We start from the raw sequence: 20,465 nt of genomic DNA, 5'->3' as shown, positions 1-20,465 counted from the left end.
TTTATTTTTTTCATCATCACATCCTCTTACATTTACTCAATTTTCCATAGCACACACAAACAACCCCTAGACAAATAATAAGACTCAGCTTGAAGACTTGTGATAAAGATGTTTCTTCTTTCTTTCTATAGCTGATAAAGATAAGATATCCTAGCCTTTTTTTTTTTAATTTATATATATTTTTGTAATAGAGGAGAAGATTGAAGAGAAGGGGGACACCTGCAACTTTCCACTCTTCTTTATGCTGGGAATTACACAACCTCTTCTTCATTATTGGGAATATTGGGTGCCTGTCTCTGCCTTGTGAAGGAAGATGAGAGAGAAGCAAAGGTCAGAACAAGGACCATGAAAAAATCTCACTGCTGCTAGGACTGTTTTAGCTCAGTTTTAGCCTGGGGAAATTAGTCTAATTACAGTGGGAAGTAGATGTTAATGAATTGTTCCGAAGACATCCTGAAAACACAGTATCTTCTTCCCAACTTTATTTACCCTGACCATGGTGGTAGCAGAAAGCAGTCAGTAGGCAAGTTCTCTACAGAGTCTCTACTGTATTAGTAACCTGAGTCATGGCATATACCCCCTTTTCAGATTGAACCCTTCTGGAAAAGTCATGCAAAACTTCACCAGAGAACATCTAATATTTGATACTTCTGGGAGGGAGCCTGACTAAAGGTTCACAGCTGCTGCTTTTCTTTCCCTTTTCTAAAGGATGATATGTAATATTTTTTTGGTCAGAAACCTTGGAAATGCTAAACTAATTACTAGAAGACTTATTTATTGAACTGGTGACTTTTAAGTCAGTCTGATAAATTTTGTGAGCCTCAATCACTATTTTAGATTTGTATTTCAGAAAAATTATTATCATAAATTAATTCAATTCCATTACTTTCTTACGTTATAAACTCATCAAATTAGTTTAATATTTTAAAATGTTGCCCTCATGTCATAGCACTAAGTACAGAGGTTCATATCAGCCACTGCATTCCAATGTATGTGATGGAAACACACAAATGAAATTAATTTACTTTGGAATGCGGTTTAAGACATTTCAGTTCTGTCATACACTTACATTCATACACCTGTGTGCTACATCTAAACTCCTACTGTAGCTGTCAGTCTGCCTGATGGAGCCTAGAATATGGTTTAACTTCAAAGCCACAATAGCTCATTTTATTTACCTTAGAGTGGGTGAGTAGTGGCATGTGGCTTACCCAAATGTATCCCAAATTCAGCCTCCTCCAGATCTAGTGTCAATATGTCATTCCCTTAGAAGTGTCCTGGAAATGCTCCTAGAACCTCTAAAACACCATTAGACACCTATCCCCATATAATGGAATAAAATCTTAGCTATATTTTAACATCAGTTAAATTGTTTTCTGTCCTGAGAACAAGGAGGACTTAAAAAGGAAACAACTGACAGACAGCTTTTCAGAACCTAGATGCTTAAATTGAATTTGATGTCCACAGATAGCTTATATACAAAGAGGTAAGTACTTGCAGGGCAGATTCAAAATACAACATTAGATATTAAGAGAAAACTTAAATGACCAATTAGGTGGTCCATGTTATTACTAACAAGACAGCTTGGTTGTTTGGAATTCTGTGAGAGGAAACAAAAACAAATCTATAAAATTTTGAAACAATTAAAAGCCACTGTTTTGAAAATGAGTGAAAGTAATTTTAGTTTTTTGCCTTTGTCTTCCACTTTTTTTGTAGCATGGTGAAGAAAACAATCAATCCTTGAATTAAATATCTGTTATATGGAATTAACTTTGTATTTTCTTCTTCTCCTGCATTAACTAAAGAGGAAGCTGGAAAGCCACTTCTTACATTCTGTTGCATGTTTTTTTTTTTACTTTTTCGAAGGTGGATGAAACTAGAAGCAGAGTGTAAAACAGACAAAATACTGCCTATTCTTCAACAAAATAGAAACTATGTTCTTTTACTATGAACAATGCATAGTAATGCAACCTGACTATCTGTTAGGACTCTCTTCTCCTAAATTGCATATGCAAAACCAAACACCACATTTTGTTGAAACTAAACACCATATTGTGTTGAAATGAAATCTGAAGTGTTACTTTTTTGGTCAGAATTATTAATTTAGTTGTGAGAAGAAGAACCATGACAATCAAAGGACAAACCTAGTTTGCTGAAAAAGTTCTTAAGGAGAAACTAACAAACCTCTAATAAAACAGTGAGAGCAACAGTCAAACTTATTTTTCACATTGCTGTATTTAAGTAATATCTCAACAACAACAAAAAAATAGCAGTAAAAGAAACTGGATATCACAAGAAAAGCTTTTCTTTAAATCTTTCTTCAAGCATTATCTGTGGTACTCCTGTAAGTTCAGAGATATTAAAATGCAATATTAACAATTCTCTCTGCTCAGTCAAATACACTAATTTGTTCTTCTTTTCCAACATTCAACATTTTTCAACATTCTTCCCCTATTCTGTCTAAGTATAGGTATTTGCTATTTTGCCCTCGATAAAAATTATTATATCCTTTAAGTCTTACATAACAGAATTATCTGGACTAACCTGTTCAGTTCCAGCCCATCAAGACTCCTCACTTATTCATGACTCCACCCACTGTAAGGGTCATATTGCTCCTTTTTCTACTCATCACCGTGCTTGTTTGCTTGTTTTTCATTGTTGAGTTCTCACTCAGCCAAGCAAATAGCAAACACACACTGGAATTTAGCTTTATGCATAAGTTATACCAACTGCACAATGAGAAGGTGTACCCTGCACTCACTGCTTATCTCCTTAATATCAGGTATTTGTTTTGTCCTAACACATGTGGAAGGTGTTTATAGTGTGTAATGAAGGTGCTAATGTCAGACAGCTGACCTCCTGCAGTGTCAAAACAGGGGAAGGGAGAATGAGTACATTTCAATTTCCTGACTTTCAACAAGCATTAACATCAAGAAAATCCCCTATTTATTTCTAGGATCAACTGCTTTTGCCATCTGTACAGAACACTTAATGTAAGCTCCAGCTACCCAATGTGTATAAATTCCTAATGTTAGCCTGAAGGCTTTTTCAACTCACCAAGCCTCCCTAAATTGCAGTCAAAAATCACATGGATATCTGACTAGCCTACCAAGCTTGCATTTGAAAAGGAGATAGAGCAAACTTAAGAAAATAAGATCCAGATTCCTTGTGACGGTTGCCGTCTTCGCAAAAAGATAAGACCTTGGAAAAAGCTCAGACAAGTTTACAAACTGAGTGTAGATATAAGGAAGACACAGTTAATTGCTCCCACGCTCTCTATAAATCCAATGACCACAAAGGCAGGGACCAAGGAAAGTCCATCTTGTGCTCTCCTGAACTTGCACACCATTTCAAGAGGCAGTCGGAGTTGTTTTCTTAGAACCATAGGATTGCTAAGGTTGGAAAAGACCTCTAAGGTGCTTGAGTGCCACTGTTGATGTAGCACTTCCACAGTCACCACTATGCAGCCATGTCCTGCTGTCCCATCACTTGTTACCCAGGATAATGAGTGGTGATACTGTCCTAAAGGCATTAATGGAATTACAGGCTCTTCTGAGACTTCCTTCTTTCTGAGTATTGATAGTTAATTTGGTATTCCTTTGAGAAAGCTTATTTCTCTTATTCATTGTCAGATTTCTTTGTCAGTAATGCACATAAACATGACCAAAGATCTCAAGGAAATCTAGGGAACACCATGTTTACGAACTTTTAAGACAAACTGTTTTAAGACTTCAGTTTAAGAGACTTCATTTTAAGATACTCTCCCCCTTTGTTGGGTCTTTCTTGGAGGGGGTTGTTTGTTGGTTTGTTGGTTTGTTTTAGTTTTGCTTTTTTGTTTTTTTTTGTTATTTTTTTAATTGAGATTTGATATGTGGTTGTTATATGAATGCTTACTTCTTTCTTAAGATAATAATTTTTAAAACTCTATAAATAAATAAAAATATTAATAAGCATATATAGCCAGGATAAAAGGTCCTCCTTGGGTAAGACAGATTTCAAAAATCGTTGAGAAATAGTAATTCCCATTTGTAAACATGTTTTACATTATTTGAAATTATGAAGAAATATGCTTCCACCAGGTTTATAAAAACTGATTTTATTTTTTTTCTTTGCTCACCATTTCCCTCAGTAAAGCAAAGATTTCCTTATATATTCTGTGTTCAAGATCTCTGAAAATTAATTAAACAATGATGTGCACATGGAATATGTAAAAATATATATTCTTCTTGAATTGAATTGGTAATTTAACAAGTTCCTACTGTGGATGGTTAGCCTTCATGGCAAAGAAAGCAAGAAAGAGAGAAAGCAAGAAAGTGGGAAAGCAAGAGAGTGAGAGCAAAAAAGGAAAAAGAGGAAGGAAGGAAGGAAGGAAGGAAGGAAGGAAGGAAGGAAGGAAGGAAGGAAGGAAGGAAGGAAGGAAGGAAGGAAGGAAGTCTGATTATTATCTACTCTTGCATTTAGCTTGATTACCCTTCCTATGACCTTGCTTGTCTGAAGGTAGAGGCTTCAAATGCAGCAGTATTTCTCACTAATTTATTTCTAATTAATTTTTACTGTTTAGCTGTGTTTAAAATATCTCTATTCAAATTCACAGCAGTTGTATTTTTTGATTTTATATTTACACAGATATGCACATGCATCCACACATACAGACATCACATTGTTGAATCATATAACGTCCCTACCATATTGTTCAGTTAGTATATATTATTTATCTGACAGAAATAAAATATAACGCCATAGAGAGATATTTTAAATGCAGAATATTAATAGTCTCCATAAAATTGTCAGTTAAAACTGCTTCTAAATTATCTTTGAAAAGCATCAGTATCACAGTATAGAATATATATATATAGCAGTTTTCCATAATTTTAAAGATTTAATTCTGTCAAATCACATCAATTATGGCTAAATTAATGCAACTATTTACTTTTAATTTCTGTACAGTTAGTTAAAATAATCACAGTTATATGAATGGTGCATTGTTATCAACACTTCTTTCTTTCTTTCTTTTTCTTTCTTTCTTTCTTTCTTTCTTTCTTTCTTTCTTTCTTTCTTTCTTTCTTTCTTTCTTTCTTTCTTTCTTTCTTTCTTTCTTTCTTTCTTTCTTTCTTTCTTTCTTCCTTCCTTCCTTCCTTCCTTCCTTTCTTTCTCTTCCTTCCTTCCTTCCTTCCTTCTGAAAGTTCTATATACTTCACACTATTTCAGTCTCTATCTCTGTGTCTGAAATGCTGTACTGTGTGTTACTAATAGAAACAGTTAAGAATACTGAAGCAGATGCTCAGGTTTTTACAAACTGGGGATGAAAATAGATTTGAACAATCTCCATAGATGTTGTTATTCCCTGTTTGAAACTTGCTGTCATCTGAATTTGAATCTTCAAAGCTGAATACTACTAAATTAATCATAGGCAGTATTTTTATGGATAATAAGTACCTAATGAATTTAAGTATGCTAAAGATGGAGAAGATTTTTCATCTATAATATTATTTGTAATGCTTTATTTAAGCACCTATTGTTATCTCCATTTGCCTGTATCTATTCTTTATAGACGCTCATGTTTCTGAACAAGACTTGTTCATTTGCATTTTTCTCCACTGAATATTACAGCTTAAAAAACAATTAATGTTCATAGTTCATACACATTAAATAAGTTCATAAATATAAATCATGGCTGCATGGTTGGATCCCAAGAGTATGTTGAATGGTGCTACATCCAGTTGTTGGCCATTACTAGAGGTTCATTCATCACATGGTGTTCATCCCCATGGTTCATTCACTACTGGGGCCAGTTCTGTTTATATTTTTATTAATGGTTTAGAAGAGGGCAGCGAGTGCCCCCTCAGTAATTTTGTATATGACAGTGAGCTGGGCAGGAATGTTGGTCTGCTGGATAGTGCAAGGGCTCTGCAGAGAGTTTGGGACAGTCTGAATGGATGGGCTGAGGCCAACTGCATGAGGTTAAAAAAGGTGAAGTGATTGGTCCTGCTCATTGGTCACAACAGCCCCGTGCAGTGCTACAGGATGGGGAAACAGTTGCTCAGGAGTAGCCCAGCAGGAAAGGACCTTGGGGTTCTGGTCAACAGCCCAGGTGACCAAGAAGGCCAATGGCATTCTGGCCTGTATCAGCAACAGTGTGGCCAGCAGGTCCAGGGCAGCGATTGTTCCCCTGCACTCAGCAAAGGTGAGGCCACACCTCAACTCCTGTGTTCAGTTTTGAGTTCCTCACCGCAAGAAAGACATTAAGGGGCTGGAGCATGTCCAGGGAAGGGTTGTGGAGCTGGTGAAAATCTAGAAAATTAATCAAATGAGGAATCACAGACTGAACTGGGATTGTTTAGTCTGAAGAAGAGGAGGCTCAAGAGAGACCTTATTACTCTCTAAAATTATCCCAAAGGAGGTCACAGCCAGGTGGGGGCTGGGCTTTTCTTCCAGGCAACCACAATAGGAGAAGAGTAAATGGCCTCAAGCTGGGTCAGGGGAAGGTCAGGTTGGATACCAGGAATAATTTCTTCCCTGAAAGAGTAGTTAAGCACTGGAATGGAGTGCCCAGGGAAGTGGAGTCACCATCCCTGGAAGTGTTCAATAAATAACTGGATGTGGCATTTAATGCAATGTTTTATTTGATGGTGCTCCTTGTTAAAATGTTGGACTCAATGATTTTGGAGAACTTTTCCAACTCAATTGATTCTAAATCACATAAATCTTCACTAAGATGTAACTACAGAACTCCAGTTTCACTGACATATGCTGATATTATGTTGGGCCACTACTAGAGACACTGTAATTGATGTTTCCTGGAAGGGAAGGAAAAGAATACTTGAAGGAAGTGCTCCCTTGATAGGAACAATATTTCAGCTATTTTTTAAACTTTAAAGGCAGAATTTTTAACAGAAACTACTTATTATTTACTATTATACCAGATATGTGTAACATATACCTAATTCCTGTGAGCTGCAGTTGAATTAACTCTTAGTGCAGCTGATCCAGCTATATTCACTGTGCATATATGCTAAATACAAAGCAACCCTGTGATGTGACATCCCTCTCTTCTTTGCAGGGAGGTGTCTAGGATTGACCCCATCCTCTACCACTGTCATCCATCCCCTTCCTGTTCCTCAGGTGTAGCTCTGGGATGTGGTTCTGACCAGCAGTGAATGCAGCCTGCACTCCAGTGGAGCAGAGTGGTCAAAAGAGGCAGTGCTGGTGTGGGAACAGCTGCAGGGAACAAAACAGCTGCAAAACCAGGCCGAGAGGAGCTGAGCCAGCACAACAAAGTGGCAGCATGATGCGACATGGACAATTTAGCTTTCAGAGATTTGTCCATCATTGTTTCCCATTGTCTTGGACTTAGGGATAGGGAAAGCCATCTGTGAGAAGCTCCCACCAACTTTGTCTGGGAAAAGGCAGATGCTGCTGGGTGCCATCTCGTCTTTGTGTGGGGAAAACCACAGGACGTGACCTACGGGGAGCACCAGCATCTTGTCTTTGCCCTGGTGGCCATGCAGGACTAGGTCAAGGTGATGAGCACCTTTTGACTGTAAAGCACCTTTTTATTTGTTTTTGACATTGCTGCTATTACTGTGTATTTCTAATTCCACTGTTGTTTGCTTTCAGGAAACTGTTATCTCAACCCATAGTCTCTGCCTTTGTCCCTCTCTTGCCAAAGGAGGGGGTTATATGTAGGTCCAATTTCTGACTGGTAGCAAACCACCACAGTAGTTTAAAGCAGATTAGAACATGGTCCTTCCTACCTCTGGATTAAATAAAAATCCATGAAAAAAAGCCATAAATACAGCTTGAGATGATAAATATAAAGTATGTCTGAGTAGCTAAATTCAGCGTTTATCTATACTTGCTGGAAATTGAAACATCAGATAATTAAAGTTTTCTTTATATAAACAGAGGAGATTAATTATGGTATTTTAAATAACATTATGGAATAATTGACAAAACACTTGTCATTTTCATGGCTACTGTTACACACTTATCAGAAAATATTACTCCAAATATAACTAAAAAATTCTCCTTACGGAGCTTAATTTGTATGTTTTTGTGTTTTTTCTTTTCAAGAAAACTGTCATCATCAGAAAAACCATGTTGAATATGCTATTGGACAAACATTGTAATACAAAATTTATATGTTGTATAAAGTGTTCAAAGAATAATGTTTTTATAAACACATTGCTGAGTAAAATCTTTTTCAGCACACAAAAGCCAGACAGCAATCTGTGTTCCCCCTCCCTCTATCCAAGAAAAAAAAAAAAAACTAAAAAAAAAAAAAAAAAAAAAAAAACTAGAAAAAAAAAATTGAAAGTGGCTAGACGGTAAACCTTTCCAGTTGGTGATAAAATATTTTCCCCATTTTCCTTGCATCACTGCACTAGCTGCATCATGCATTCTTTTCCAGCCACTCAGTTGCTTTACACTTTACTTTTGACTCTTTCTATTGTGTCTTAATAGCAAGACCACTTTTATAGTTATCCTGATAGAGAGGAAAACTGTAAGGGGCTATAAAAATATCTCAGTGCAAACCATATTAAAGATGCAGAATGAAGCTGTACACCTGTTGCAGAAAGCAGAAGCAGAATCCAGTCCAGTTTCCAGTGATAAAACTTCATGAATCAGAAGGTTAAATATTTTTGGAAGATGTCTGGCACCTGGCCTCTAACATCAGATTAAGCCAGCTGTAATTCTAGAGAATGCATATAAAAATGCTGAAATTTAACCTTCTGTTTTCCTCAATGCTACTATTTAACATCAAATAGGAAATTTTTGCAAAAAACGTTAATTAAATCAATTTGTGAAATCCACATAAAATTAAATCTGAGTGTAAAAAAAAACAAAACAAAACAAAACTTGTTTTTACTCTAGAATAGTGATTCTAAGAGTGAAACCAGAATCAGAGAAAGGAATGGATGACTTATTCATCTAGTCCCAACCACCTTATAAATTTCAGAGTTTGTTATAAATGACTAAATTTATACAAAAGCAAATTTAATATGTTCAAGACATTCAATAGCAATTTCTAGTCAGGCATAAAAAATCTTCAGGGAAGGGAATGCCAGGAGGAGAATTAAAAAAAACACAGTCAGAAAAAAGTTCCTTCGGCACAAAAGTCTCATTATTAAGAGCCTTGTTTCATATTTGGTCAATTAAAATTCAGTATATTAAAATATAGTACCTTATAACACATGCATAGAGCCCGCTGTCTTGTACCACTGTTGGTCTGAACCAAATGGAGTCTTCTTCTTTGCTCATTCTGGTTCCATCAAAAGCTATAGGTTCCTCAAAATCTCCAGGTCCAGAGCTTTTGTACCACATCAAACTAAGTCCAGCACTTTGGGCTAGGGTGTAATTAGCTCTAATATATCCATAAAACAGAGCACATTTTATACGAACAGGTTCTCCCACTAGAACTTGATATTTCTTGTAATCCACAGACCAGTCAGTGCATCCATCAGCTACAAGAGAAGAGAAAATGACAAGAGATTGTCAAAGGCTTTGGAAAGCACTATTTACACAGCAGTCTTTATTGTGGGAAAGTATTGCATTAAAAAAAAAAAAATCCATAGAGAAGTATGCTTTTTATCCCTGAAAAATTAACTGAATTTTCATTGTGTTTATGTCATGTACTTGTGTATAGTGGATGTATACTGCTAAATGTTGATAATCTCTGAGCAAAAACTGAGCAATTGCTCTCTTTTCTTTTGTGGAACTCTGGCATGACCAGTTATAAAATACTAATGTGAAATTAGTGCAATACAGAGGGCATGTGGTTCACAGGATGTCATCATCCAAATTGCATCAATCAAATATCTTCAGGGTTACCATGTATGTGAGAGTCTCAGAAGATATTAGGACAAGGAACTGTGGTCTGAACCAAAAAAAATTGTGAAAGTTTGGGGCAGATTTGAAGGAGGAAAAGAAACTGTGTTTACAATAAGACCAGATGCGCAAAAAAATACTTCCAGGAAAATTATGAACAGCAATATAAATGGATTATTCAAGAACATGTTAAACATATTGTAATTGGAATTCCTCACTTTCCACAACTACATTACAAATTATAGTTCTTAATGTTTTCATGTTTCTCCTGTTGAATAAGATCAGCCCTTACCAATAAGGTCCCATAATACCTGCTCATCAGAAAGCAAAACTAAATTTATTTGACTAAATTTATTCTGAACACAAGTAACATAACTAAACCCTAGGGTGACGAAACCACCAAACTCACACCCTCTTCCCCTGTATTTTTAGTTAAGAATACCAAAAGAAGAAAAGGTAAAGAGCTATCTTCTATAATCCCTTCCTTAACAAAAGCTTATATCTTTTTTTCTTAAGCAATTTCAACCATGAAAATTCACCACTAGGTTCAAACACTAAAAAACTCAGTGTGTAGTCCCAGCTACTTCAATAGGCCCCAATCTAGTCAGTAGAAAGCAATCAGTACATCCAAAGGACAATTGATTTAATCTTAAAATTAGTATCTATGTCTCATATAAATATTTTGTCTTTGAATTTGACATTTTATTCACTTTAAAAGATCCCAGATAGATAGATATCCATCACAGAAAATCAACTTTTGCAAAGCTCCATTTTCATACTAGAACTGGTTGGATACTGACTTGAACAGAGAATTCCAGCTACTTGCAATGTTTTGATCTGTTACTTGGGAGAAAAACATACTAAACAGTGATATTTTTTTTTTTTGAGTCCTGTATTTGGATAATGACACAGTATTTATTATACATTGCAAAATAAGAAGGATTCAGACATTTTCACACATCCCTGTGTAAGCAATAATCTAAGTTGATCCAACATAAATAGATGGAGCAAAAAAACCCAAAAAACAAACAAACAAACAAACAAACAAACAAACAAAAACTTTAGAGTGAATTTGCATTGTGAACAGAATTCACACAAACAAATATTTCATATATCTTTGGACTGTCTCCTTCTGCATTTACTTTTATGACCAGGAAGGGAAAATAACATGTCCCTGTTCCAATTTTCCTACACAACTGTTCCTAAAATGTAGTGACTTGCTGTTACAAGGCCCTAACAAGACTTAGTTGTACTCATGCATAAATTGAAGTGAATGGAAACAAAGCTACACCATTAGCTTCCCCTCAGGACCAAAGAACTAACTCTCATTTATTCCAGAATTCAATTACATCTTTTATCATTTCATTTTTACTTCTCTGAAAGAGAATTCTCTCTCACCTGATTTTATTTCTCTCCACTTCTAAATCCCAACGCCAGAAATGAATTAACAGCCACATCTAAGCAGTGGTAATTTCATTATATAAGTTGCCAGGTAATAACTTCTTCATCATACTTTATCATCAGATTGTAATCTTGCTTTTCACTGATTCATTTAGCTAGTACACTTTGGTTTACATTATTAGTCTGTAAGTTATGTTTTCTCTCTCAGGATATTCAGTTCTAATGGTCCCCCAATTGCTTTAACTTGCAGAATCCATGAGAATGTATTGCTGAATGACATCAACTATATTTCAAGCTCTTTCTATTGGATGAAGGATTAATTATGCAGGGTAGATCCCAGTGACTTTATTTCAGCATGATATTTCTCATAAGGCACCCGGGGCTCCTGGTGGATGGAAAGTTGAATCTGAGCCAGCAGTGCCCTGGCAGCCAGGAGGGCCAAGCGTGTCCTGGGGCATCAGGGACAGCACGGCCAGAGGGGCATGGGAGGGGATTGTCCTGCTCTGCTCTGGGCTGGGGCAGCCTCACCTCCAGTGATGGGGGCACTTTGGGGTGCCACAATATTAAAAAAAAAAAAAAAAAAAAAACAAACCCTCATCTATTAGAGAGAATACAAAAGAAGGCCATGAGGATGATGACAGGACTGGAAGGGAAGCTGTATGAGATCACTTGTCTTGCTTAGCCTGGAGAAAAGACCAAGGGGAGACCTCAGTGGGGTCTTCAATAGCCTCATGAGGGGAAGCAGAACAGCAGGTCCCAAATTCCTCACTCTCATGACCAGTGACAGGACTTGAGGAAATGTCATGAAGCTGTGTCAGGGGAGATTTAGGTTGTATACCAGGAAACTGTTTTTCAGCCAGTGTTTGGGCAATGGAACAGACTCTCCAGGGAAGTGATCACAGCACCAAGCATGACAGCATTCAAGAAGTGTTTAGACAGTGCTCTCAGGCACATGGTGTGACTCTTGGGGTGTCCTGTGCAGGTCCAGGAGTTGGACTCCATGATCTGATGGATGCCTTCTAATTCAGGTTATTCTATGATTCTAGAAAAGCCTGCTAAGGATTATCTGATTTATCTATGTATTCCCTCAAATATTTGTTCATCTTTTGGCACAAATCTCACCAAAATGTCCCACTAGATATCTTAAGAGAATATCTACTTGTCCTGGATTCAGCTAGGAGAGAGTTAATTTCTTTTCAGCAGCTACTACTGTGCTATGTTTTGGATCCAGAACTAATGAGCCCAAACCTGGACTGCTGTGGCCAGCTCTGGGCTCCTGAATACAAGTGATACGTAGAGACTGCAGTATTCAACAAAGGCCCACAAAGCTGATTAAGGGACTGGAATATCTCTGCTATGAGCACAGGCTGAGAGCTGAGACTGTTTATCCTGGAGAAGGCTTAGGGAGAATCTTAGTAATGAATAGAAATACCTGAGGAGAAGGTGCAAAGAGCCACTGGTGCTCAGTAACAGGACAAGAGGCAATGGGCACATATTGGCAGGCTCTTTCTGAACACCAGCAAACACCTTTACTTTTTTTTTTTTTTTCTGTAAGGGTTACTAAAATTCACACAGGAGGTTGTGGACTCTCCATTCTTGGAGATATTTAGAAGCCAGAGAAACGTGGTACCAAAAGAGCATTTCTAGGTGGACCACATGACCTACTGAGGTCTCTTCCAACCTCAACCATTCTGTAATTTTGTGCTTTATTACAGTGACACTCAATGATAACCTTAAGGAAACATATGTCCTCTTCTCAAAGCTCTATTTGAATGAACATGTGAGTGTTTCTCTTCTTGGCTTCAGAAATATTATACCACTTAAACTGCCAACAGTGACATTCAAGTCACTTAGAACTGTATTAACCTTATTACAGCTGGAAGGCTTAATACTTTAAAAATCTTCCCAGAAAATCCTCACACTACTGCTCAGCCTATGTGCTAATCTATGTGAAGGTGCTAATTCAATTTTGTCAGATATAATAGAAGATCATCATTCCCATCATAAGATACAGACATCCTTCTGTGATATTTTCTGATGGCTGATATTTCAGGAGATAACTGTCGATCTCTGCATAAAATGCTCCCTATTCCACAGTAACTGAGGAACATAAACAGAGGTTTAAAACCACATAATGAAAAGAAGAAAAGACTGTCACGTCCTTAAAAAATATTACTGTGGATACTCAGATGATGATATCATGCATGTATCATAACCAGCACTTTCTATGTACACTCTATGTGAGATGAGTACAACACACATGCATATCTCAGTCTAGAAAAATGTGGATGCATCAAAAGATAATTAAAAGTCCAGTTTCCAAATTCCTTGAAGAACATAAAAATACATTTTAAAAGACCCAAAGATGTATTCAGAGAATTCTTTTGATTTTTATATTGATATTGCTACCTTAAAAATGTTACATATTTACACGTTAAACGTCTGTTTCTGGCTTTGCAAAGAGGGACAGAAAACAACAAAAGTTTAATATTCATTCAGATTTTTTAATATTAAATAGATTGAATATTTCTATCCAGTTTCATATTGTAACTGTGTCCATTTCTACCTTGACTGTATTTTTTGTATGCAAAAGTAGGGCTTTGACCAAATAAATTATGTAATGTTTCCTCTCTTAATTATGGTTGCTACTGACACAAAATCAACACCTTCAATTATGGTGGTTCAAAACAACTAGGGAGAAAAATACACTCAGTACTTTTCAATGTTTGAATTTTTATCGTTGCATCATCAAACAGTGAATCATCTTTTATAAATTGAAAAATACTTGAATAATTCAACAGCTTTGAAATTTCAGAACTGCCTTCAAAAGAAAGGTTGTAGTCCCTGATCTCTATTTTAATATGCTGCCAGTTATTGCGGCACATAATAGTCCAATACAGAGTCCAGGATAAATATCCACCCAGTTATTACCTTGAGTTGTTTCAGGGTATGACACAAACCACACCACATCACTGTCCTAATAATTAGATTATTTTGCTTACTGAACAAGTGTCTTGCAGGCTGTATCTGCTGGGTAGGACCCAACACTCAGAATGTTTAACATTACTAAGAAGGCCTTCCCCTTAATTTTTGGTAGCATATGTATCATTTGCAAGGTAAAATTCAGTGCTTAAAAGGACAAAAATATAAAGCTAATAACTCCAGGTTCTGCTGCAACAACCTGGTCTCATGCAAAATCTTCAATTTAATATTTAGATTCCAGGGCTAGAAAAAGTCTTCATATTTTCAATACATTGGTTAAAATCTTATTTCCAGACATCTAAACAAATTAGGTCTGACAGTTAAAAACAGTTCTCCTAAAACATTTGTAAAAGAAATAGCAAATTATTCTATTTTTTTTCACTTAGTGATATTTAATGAAATAAAAATTAACGACAGATTTATTTTTCCCTGCTCTCCTGTATTTGTAATTACGTTCTTAATTTAATTTTATATAAAGATGATAATGCAACATCTCTTTGTCTTCTATTTATTTGTCAACTACTTCAGGGTTTTTTAATAAGGCATTTGCAAACCTGACAAAGAAGTGATATCATAAATAACAAAAATTCTGAAAAGTGGGCGTGTAAAGGTCTTGCTCCAGGTCTTTTTCCTAAAGCTGGAAAATTGTCAAGGAGGGCATTAGGGGATGCAGAAGTAAGATGGCAGTATGCAGGGAGAGTAAATATGATGGCTAGAGAAATCAAACAAAGGATGTTGTGTACGTGCTGTAAGATCTTTGGGTAGGGTGGCAAATAGCAGGCAGAGCAGGTCAGGAAAACAGGCTTTCCTTAATTGGCTGCTCATAAAACAACATTTCAAAAGTTCACTGAGTGATGCATAAGACTCAGGATTACTTTCTTTAAAACAATTTTCACCACAATATTTTACAATCAAAATCACAATCTTTTTGGGATTACCTCTCTTTACCATCCTTGTTATTTTCTGCTTTTTGCTTAGATTAGCTAGCACTAAAATAAAAAAAAATAAAAAAAATAAGATTCCAGAATTTATAGCACATTCATTACAGTGACTGAGCCAATTAACTCTATCTAACATAACACATGGTATTCTAGTGTGGGTTCTCATTATGAAGACATGCAAAGATTGTCTATTTTTGGCTTGCATGTGCTTTTATTTGATATAAAACTAAGCTCTGTCAGGAATGAAGAAGCAGAGCTTAGAAACAACACGTCATGGAGAAGAGAGAGAACATGGTTAATTCTATTCTTAGACTGCTTAGATTTTGCTCTTTCAAAGTACTACCAGTAAAAAATTGGAAAAATAAAAAATAAATTTTAAAAAAGAAGAATTAATATTAGTACTAATATTATCAAATGACCACATCAGGTATTTTATATGCAATTAAATTTCTTTTTGCACTTACTGCTATTACAGCTTTGCATATTGTTATACTGCAATTCCATTGGACACAGCATTTTCATTTTGAAATGCCATATTTTCATTCTTTTGAAAATTCATGCAAAAATTATGGTTTAGGCTAAAAACATTCATTTTGTTCTCAGTCTAAAACTGTGTAGTGGCTGTTATGAGCAGGTGCCAGTAATGGAAAAAGATACTGAATCACATTTCAGGGAAACAGAAAAATTATTTTGGATATTATCATCTATTAAAGAAGTCAGTTCCTAAAAATTGCACTTCTCCCAACTCTAGAGAAGTTGTTAAAATGGTAGATGTGGTAGTTGAGGAATTTTGGCAAATGCACATACAGGAAGAGGAATAATGACAAAAGAAATCTGTCTTGCCATAAATTAATTAAAAATGTTGTGTTTCTTGGCTTCAGAATACTGCACAAATAAGAAACAGAGTATATATGGCTAGGTATTGGGTTACTTAGAGGCAGAATAAGCATGAAAATAGCCTTATGTCAATCTGGTGGGAAGTTTTTTATGTCATTTTCTCTTTTACCTAAACTAAGCCAAATTAAATAGAATTTTTGTCTGAATTATTACTAATCCTTTAACTACCACAAGGATTTTGTAGAAAAAGTTAAACCACAAAAACTATTTTAAGAAAAAAAAAAAAGTACTGTTCAAGACAGACCAATGCAGGAGCAAATGCTGCACTTCTTAAGTTCCTACTTTAAAGCAAGAGTTTTTCCCTGTTGCCTATTAAGCCCCTTTTGCATCTTTCAAACCCTTCTATTCTGTTTTACCATGTCATATAAATTAGGAAGCTCCATAAACACACACTTTAAATGTATCCTGGCTGGACTGACTGATCAGGTTTTGCTGGATTGACCCCAGGCCAGCAACAAGCACCCACACATCTTCTCAATCACTAAGCCACACATGCAACTGAACAGGGGAAAGAACAGGAAAAGCAAAAGAAAACTCATTGGTCAAGATAACAGTGGTTTAGTAAGTGAAGAGATAAAAGCCCACAAGTGATGCTTAAGCAGTGCCTCATTAACTCCCACAAGCTGACCGAGGTCCAGCTAGTGTCTGAACAATGGCAACCTCAACAGCCAAAACCTCCAACTTTTATTTCTGATCATGATGTCATTTGGTGTGAAATATCCCTTTGGCCAGTTTGGCCAGCGGTGTCCCCTCTCAATCTCTTGTCCCCCACCCTTGGGGAGCTGAATGGGAAAAAGAGAAGTCTTGTGGAGAGAAGAAAGTGGAAAGAGAAGTCTGAAGCCCAGCTCAGCAATAGTCAAAACACTGGCACGTTACCAACACTTTTTTAGACACAAATCCAAAACACAGCACCATAAAGGCTGCTGTGAATAAACATAAATCCATCTCGGCCAGACCTGGTACACAGGTCCCCAGTTGTCTGTGTGCTTCTTTCTGTTGCCTTATTTCAATATTCATTTTCAGCTCAGGGACTGTCTGTACATTTACAGTTTATAGCATAAAGATGGCAGCATAATTTAATCAAGAGCTACAAAACACGAGAGTTTGTTTACTAGATTAATTTCCAAAGCCTGATATCAAATGGCATTATTTTCTGTGCCCATATGAAATGAATTGGTTTTTCTTTGTTATAATTACTATACAACTTCAAGTGCAGTTCTACATCCTCTGTTTCTTTCACAGAATCAGAGAATAGTCTGAGTTGGAAGGGACCTGCAAATCTCATCAAGTTCAGCTCTTAAGTAAACAGCCCATATTGACATCAAACCCACAACTTTGGTGTTGTTAGCACCAAATCCTTTGTATTCTTCTGTGGCTATACCAGATTGCCTGCAGTTCTTTTAGAACCTTAACAGTTCAAGTTTCTTTCGTCCCTGCTCCCCAAACATACCGTGATTTATTTTGAAAGACAACCACCCAGTCTCACTATCACACAATTTTAATATAATGTATAACTTTTTATATAATCTTATACATATAAATTACACATGTATCTCTAGATATAGAATCTCAACATGAATATGTGAGGAAGTCAAGTCTGGTACATGCTGGTCTTAAGCCTCCCTCTGGAATGACTAAACAAAGTGACTGAAACAAAAGATCAACTCAGCCTGAAGAGAACTACCATGGGGAGAGGTTGAACTAATTTCTAAAAATTGAACAAGCACATGTAAGGGTATGTTTTTTCCATTAGAAAGGAGATTACCCAGAAAAGAGAATCTCTGGACCATACTGGGGTATCATGTTGCACTGCAGATGGCAAATTATTTAATCTCTTTCATAATCTCTCAATTATTGAAACTACTTCTGAAAATACATTTTGTTCACCAGTAGCTTTGTTTTGGAGATTATGAGGAAGATCAAGGACTTTTTCATGTTGGAATTTCAATAGCACTTGAATAACAGCTGCACTGTATACCTCTAAACTTTTTTGACAAAGAACTCAACCAGTTAATACCAAATGTGATATTAAACATGAAATAATATATTAAATAGTATGAAAATTCAGCAAAGTTGCCGAATATAAAGTGAACTGCAATAGCTAAATATGTGAGAGCTGTCCACTTGCTGTAAATATATGAAAATTCAGCAGATTAGTTCATAACTCAAGAGGATTAAAATTAATCAAATGACAACGTGTATAGGACAGTACAATTACCTTATTGTTTTCACTTATCTGGGGGAAATTTCTTAAACTACATTATCATGATTGTGTGATGTACTGTGCAGAAATGCAAAGAATTGCAGTGAGAGCTTCAGAAAGAGCTGAAACCCAAAGAAACATTTTATTTCAAACAGACTTTGAATCAAAGTATCATTTTTATTTTAAAATTTCAAATATTAAAAGTTCTAACCATATATGATGTTACCAGAAATATACATATTTTAAAAAAATACATATTTATATTTATTATTCTGTTCTACTTTTCTTTCACTCCTAAAATACTGGGAGAAAGTTAATATATGGAAACGGATCTAGGAATTAAAATATCAATGTTCTTTGTGAAAGAATATGTTAACTGCATACAACTCCTAGTGGTTTTGATGGCTGTTTCTTGCCTACAAGTAGTCTTGCTATATTGAAACTGCAAATATGGATTTATTTAAAGCCATAGATGTGTCAGACAGCTATTTGTGTTTAAAACTGCAATTAAATAGAAGCTAGAATGCAGTATAGCATTAGAGAGTACAAAGTACTTCTAGGAAGTTTTTGGATTTCTTTACTTAATATGACAAAGTAATTTATTTTCCCAACGCTAGGGAGAATTTTTTAATAATCTTTAGTGTATATCACTGCTTCAGTTTGGTTTACTGTGTGCATTTACATGCAACAAAGAATTGACCTAGAGATTGCACTGTTCTTGAACAGGGATGTGATGTCAATATTTATATCAATGTGTTAATAGAAATGTATGGTGCCATTAGGAATCTGCTAAGCAAGGCTTTAGTAATCATGAGTAGTTTTGAGACAGTCCAGAAACATTTAAACACTTGAAGGGACAATAATGTCTTCTTCCCACGGATGTTTTGGGGCAAGTCAGTGGAGCAGAGCTGGACCAAAAGGCTGGGTCTGGGGGGAGGGAAGGAGGCACAGGGCAGAGATGTCGGAAAGGGCAGCTGCTCTGTTCCCTGGTTACAGCTGTCAGGGCACCCTGCTGTGGCCTGGAAAAGACCATCATTGCTGGAAAGGACCATCATTGGTGGAAAGGACCACCATTGCTGGAAAGGACCATCATGGGTGGAAAGGACCACCATTGCTGGAAAGGGCCATCATGGGTGGAAATGGACCACCATTTCTGGAAAGGACCATCATTGCTGGAAAGGACCATCATTGGTGGAAAGGACCACCATTTCTGGAAAGGACCATCATGGGTGGAAATGGACCACCATTGCTGGAAAGGACCATCATTGGTGGAAAGGGCCATCATGGGTGGAAAGGACCATCATTGGTGGAAAGGACCATCATGGGTGGAAAGGACCATCATTGTTGGAAAGGACCATCATGGGTGGAAATGGCCACTGGGAGACTGGAGGGATTTTCCACAGCACAGGTCAGATCAGGACCTGCACTGTGCTTCCACCAGTCAGGAGCAAATAATGACTGAATATGAGGAAAAAACCCCACAAATTGCCCCTTCTATAAGGCTGTATCTTCAGCAGGTGGCACGTTTACTTTAAAACATTACTGCCCTTGCAACAGTCCATTCTGTTATTACATATCTTAACAAGTTTCAAAAATGTACACTGATAATAAATACTGGTACTCTGTTTTGTGTACAGGTGGACAAGCACCCAGCTTCTGGGAAAGATGTATTTTCCTTCTCTTTTGCATTTTTTTTAGCCTCATGAGGTGTTTAACATTTTCTCTGTGAATGACTGAAAGGAAAAATAAGTTCTTGACATCACTCTGAACCTTACAACCAGCACACAAAACAGCGCCAACTACCATAATGACTAGGAAATATGTATTAACTAAATATAAGAAATGTAGTCATTGTCAGTTTGTAGGTCCTCTTTCATACCAAAAAAAGCCAAAAAAACAACAACAACAACAAAAAACAACAAAAACAAACAAACAAAAAAAAACCACCAAAACCCCCCTGTTATTTAATGACTATCAAAGATAGAATATAGCAGACTCTGGGAATAAAAAAAAAAAAATAAAAAAAAATTCTCATTTCCCAAAACCACAAGAAAACCTTCTGTTAATGTATAACATTGGGATAATTCACCATCAAATGCCTAAAGAAAGGACATATTTTCTAATAAATCAGAAACTAATTTTTATTTAAGATGTTTTTATGATGTATTCTCTTTTCCTGCAGATGTTACTAAGTACAAGCATGGTGCTTTAAG

The 20,465-nt window shown here is 36.2% G+C and overlaps 1 protein-coding gene across 1 annotated transcript in view; it reads right to left on the bottom strand.

The window, feature by feature from the left end:
• The window catches only part of IL1RAPL1 (interleukin 1 receptor accessory protein like 1), a 595,893-nt gene that overhangs the window by 301,464 nt on the left and 273,964 nt on the right, over positions 1–20,465 (bottom strand). The window contains exon 2 of the mRNA XM_062515161.1: positions 9,185–9,464. Within this exon, the coding sequence (XP_062371145.1) occupies positions 9,185–9,464 (280 nt within the window). The remainder of the gene's footprint in view (positions 1–9,184; positions 9,465–20,465) is intronic.

Source organism: Cinclus cinclus, chromosome 2 (assembly GCF_963662255.1).
Source record: "Cinclus cinclus chromosome 2, bCinCin1.1, whole genome shotgun sequence".
Taxonomy (NCBI): Eukaryota; Metazoa; Chordata; class Aves; order Passeriformes; family Cinclidae; genus Cinclus; species Cinclus cinclus.
The sequence above is the reverse complement of the archived record's forward strand: the minus strand, read 5'-3'. Positions and strand labels throughout refer to the sequence as shown.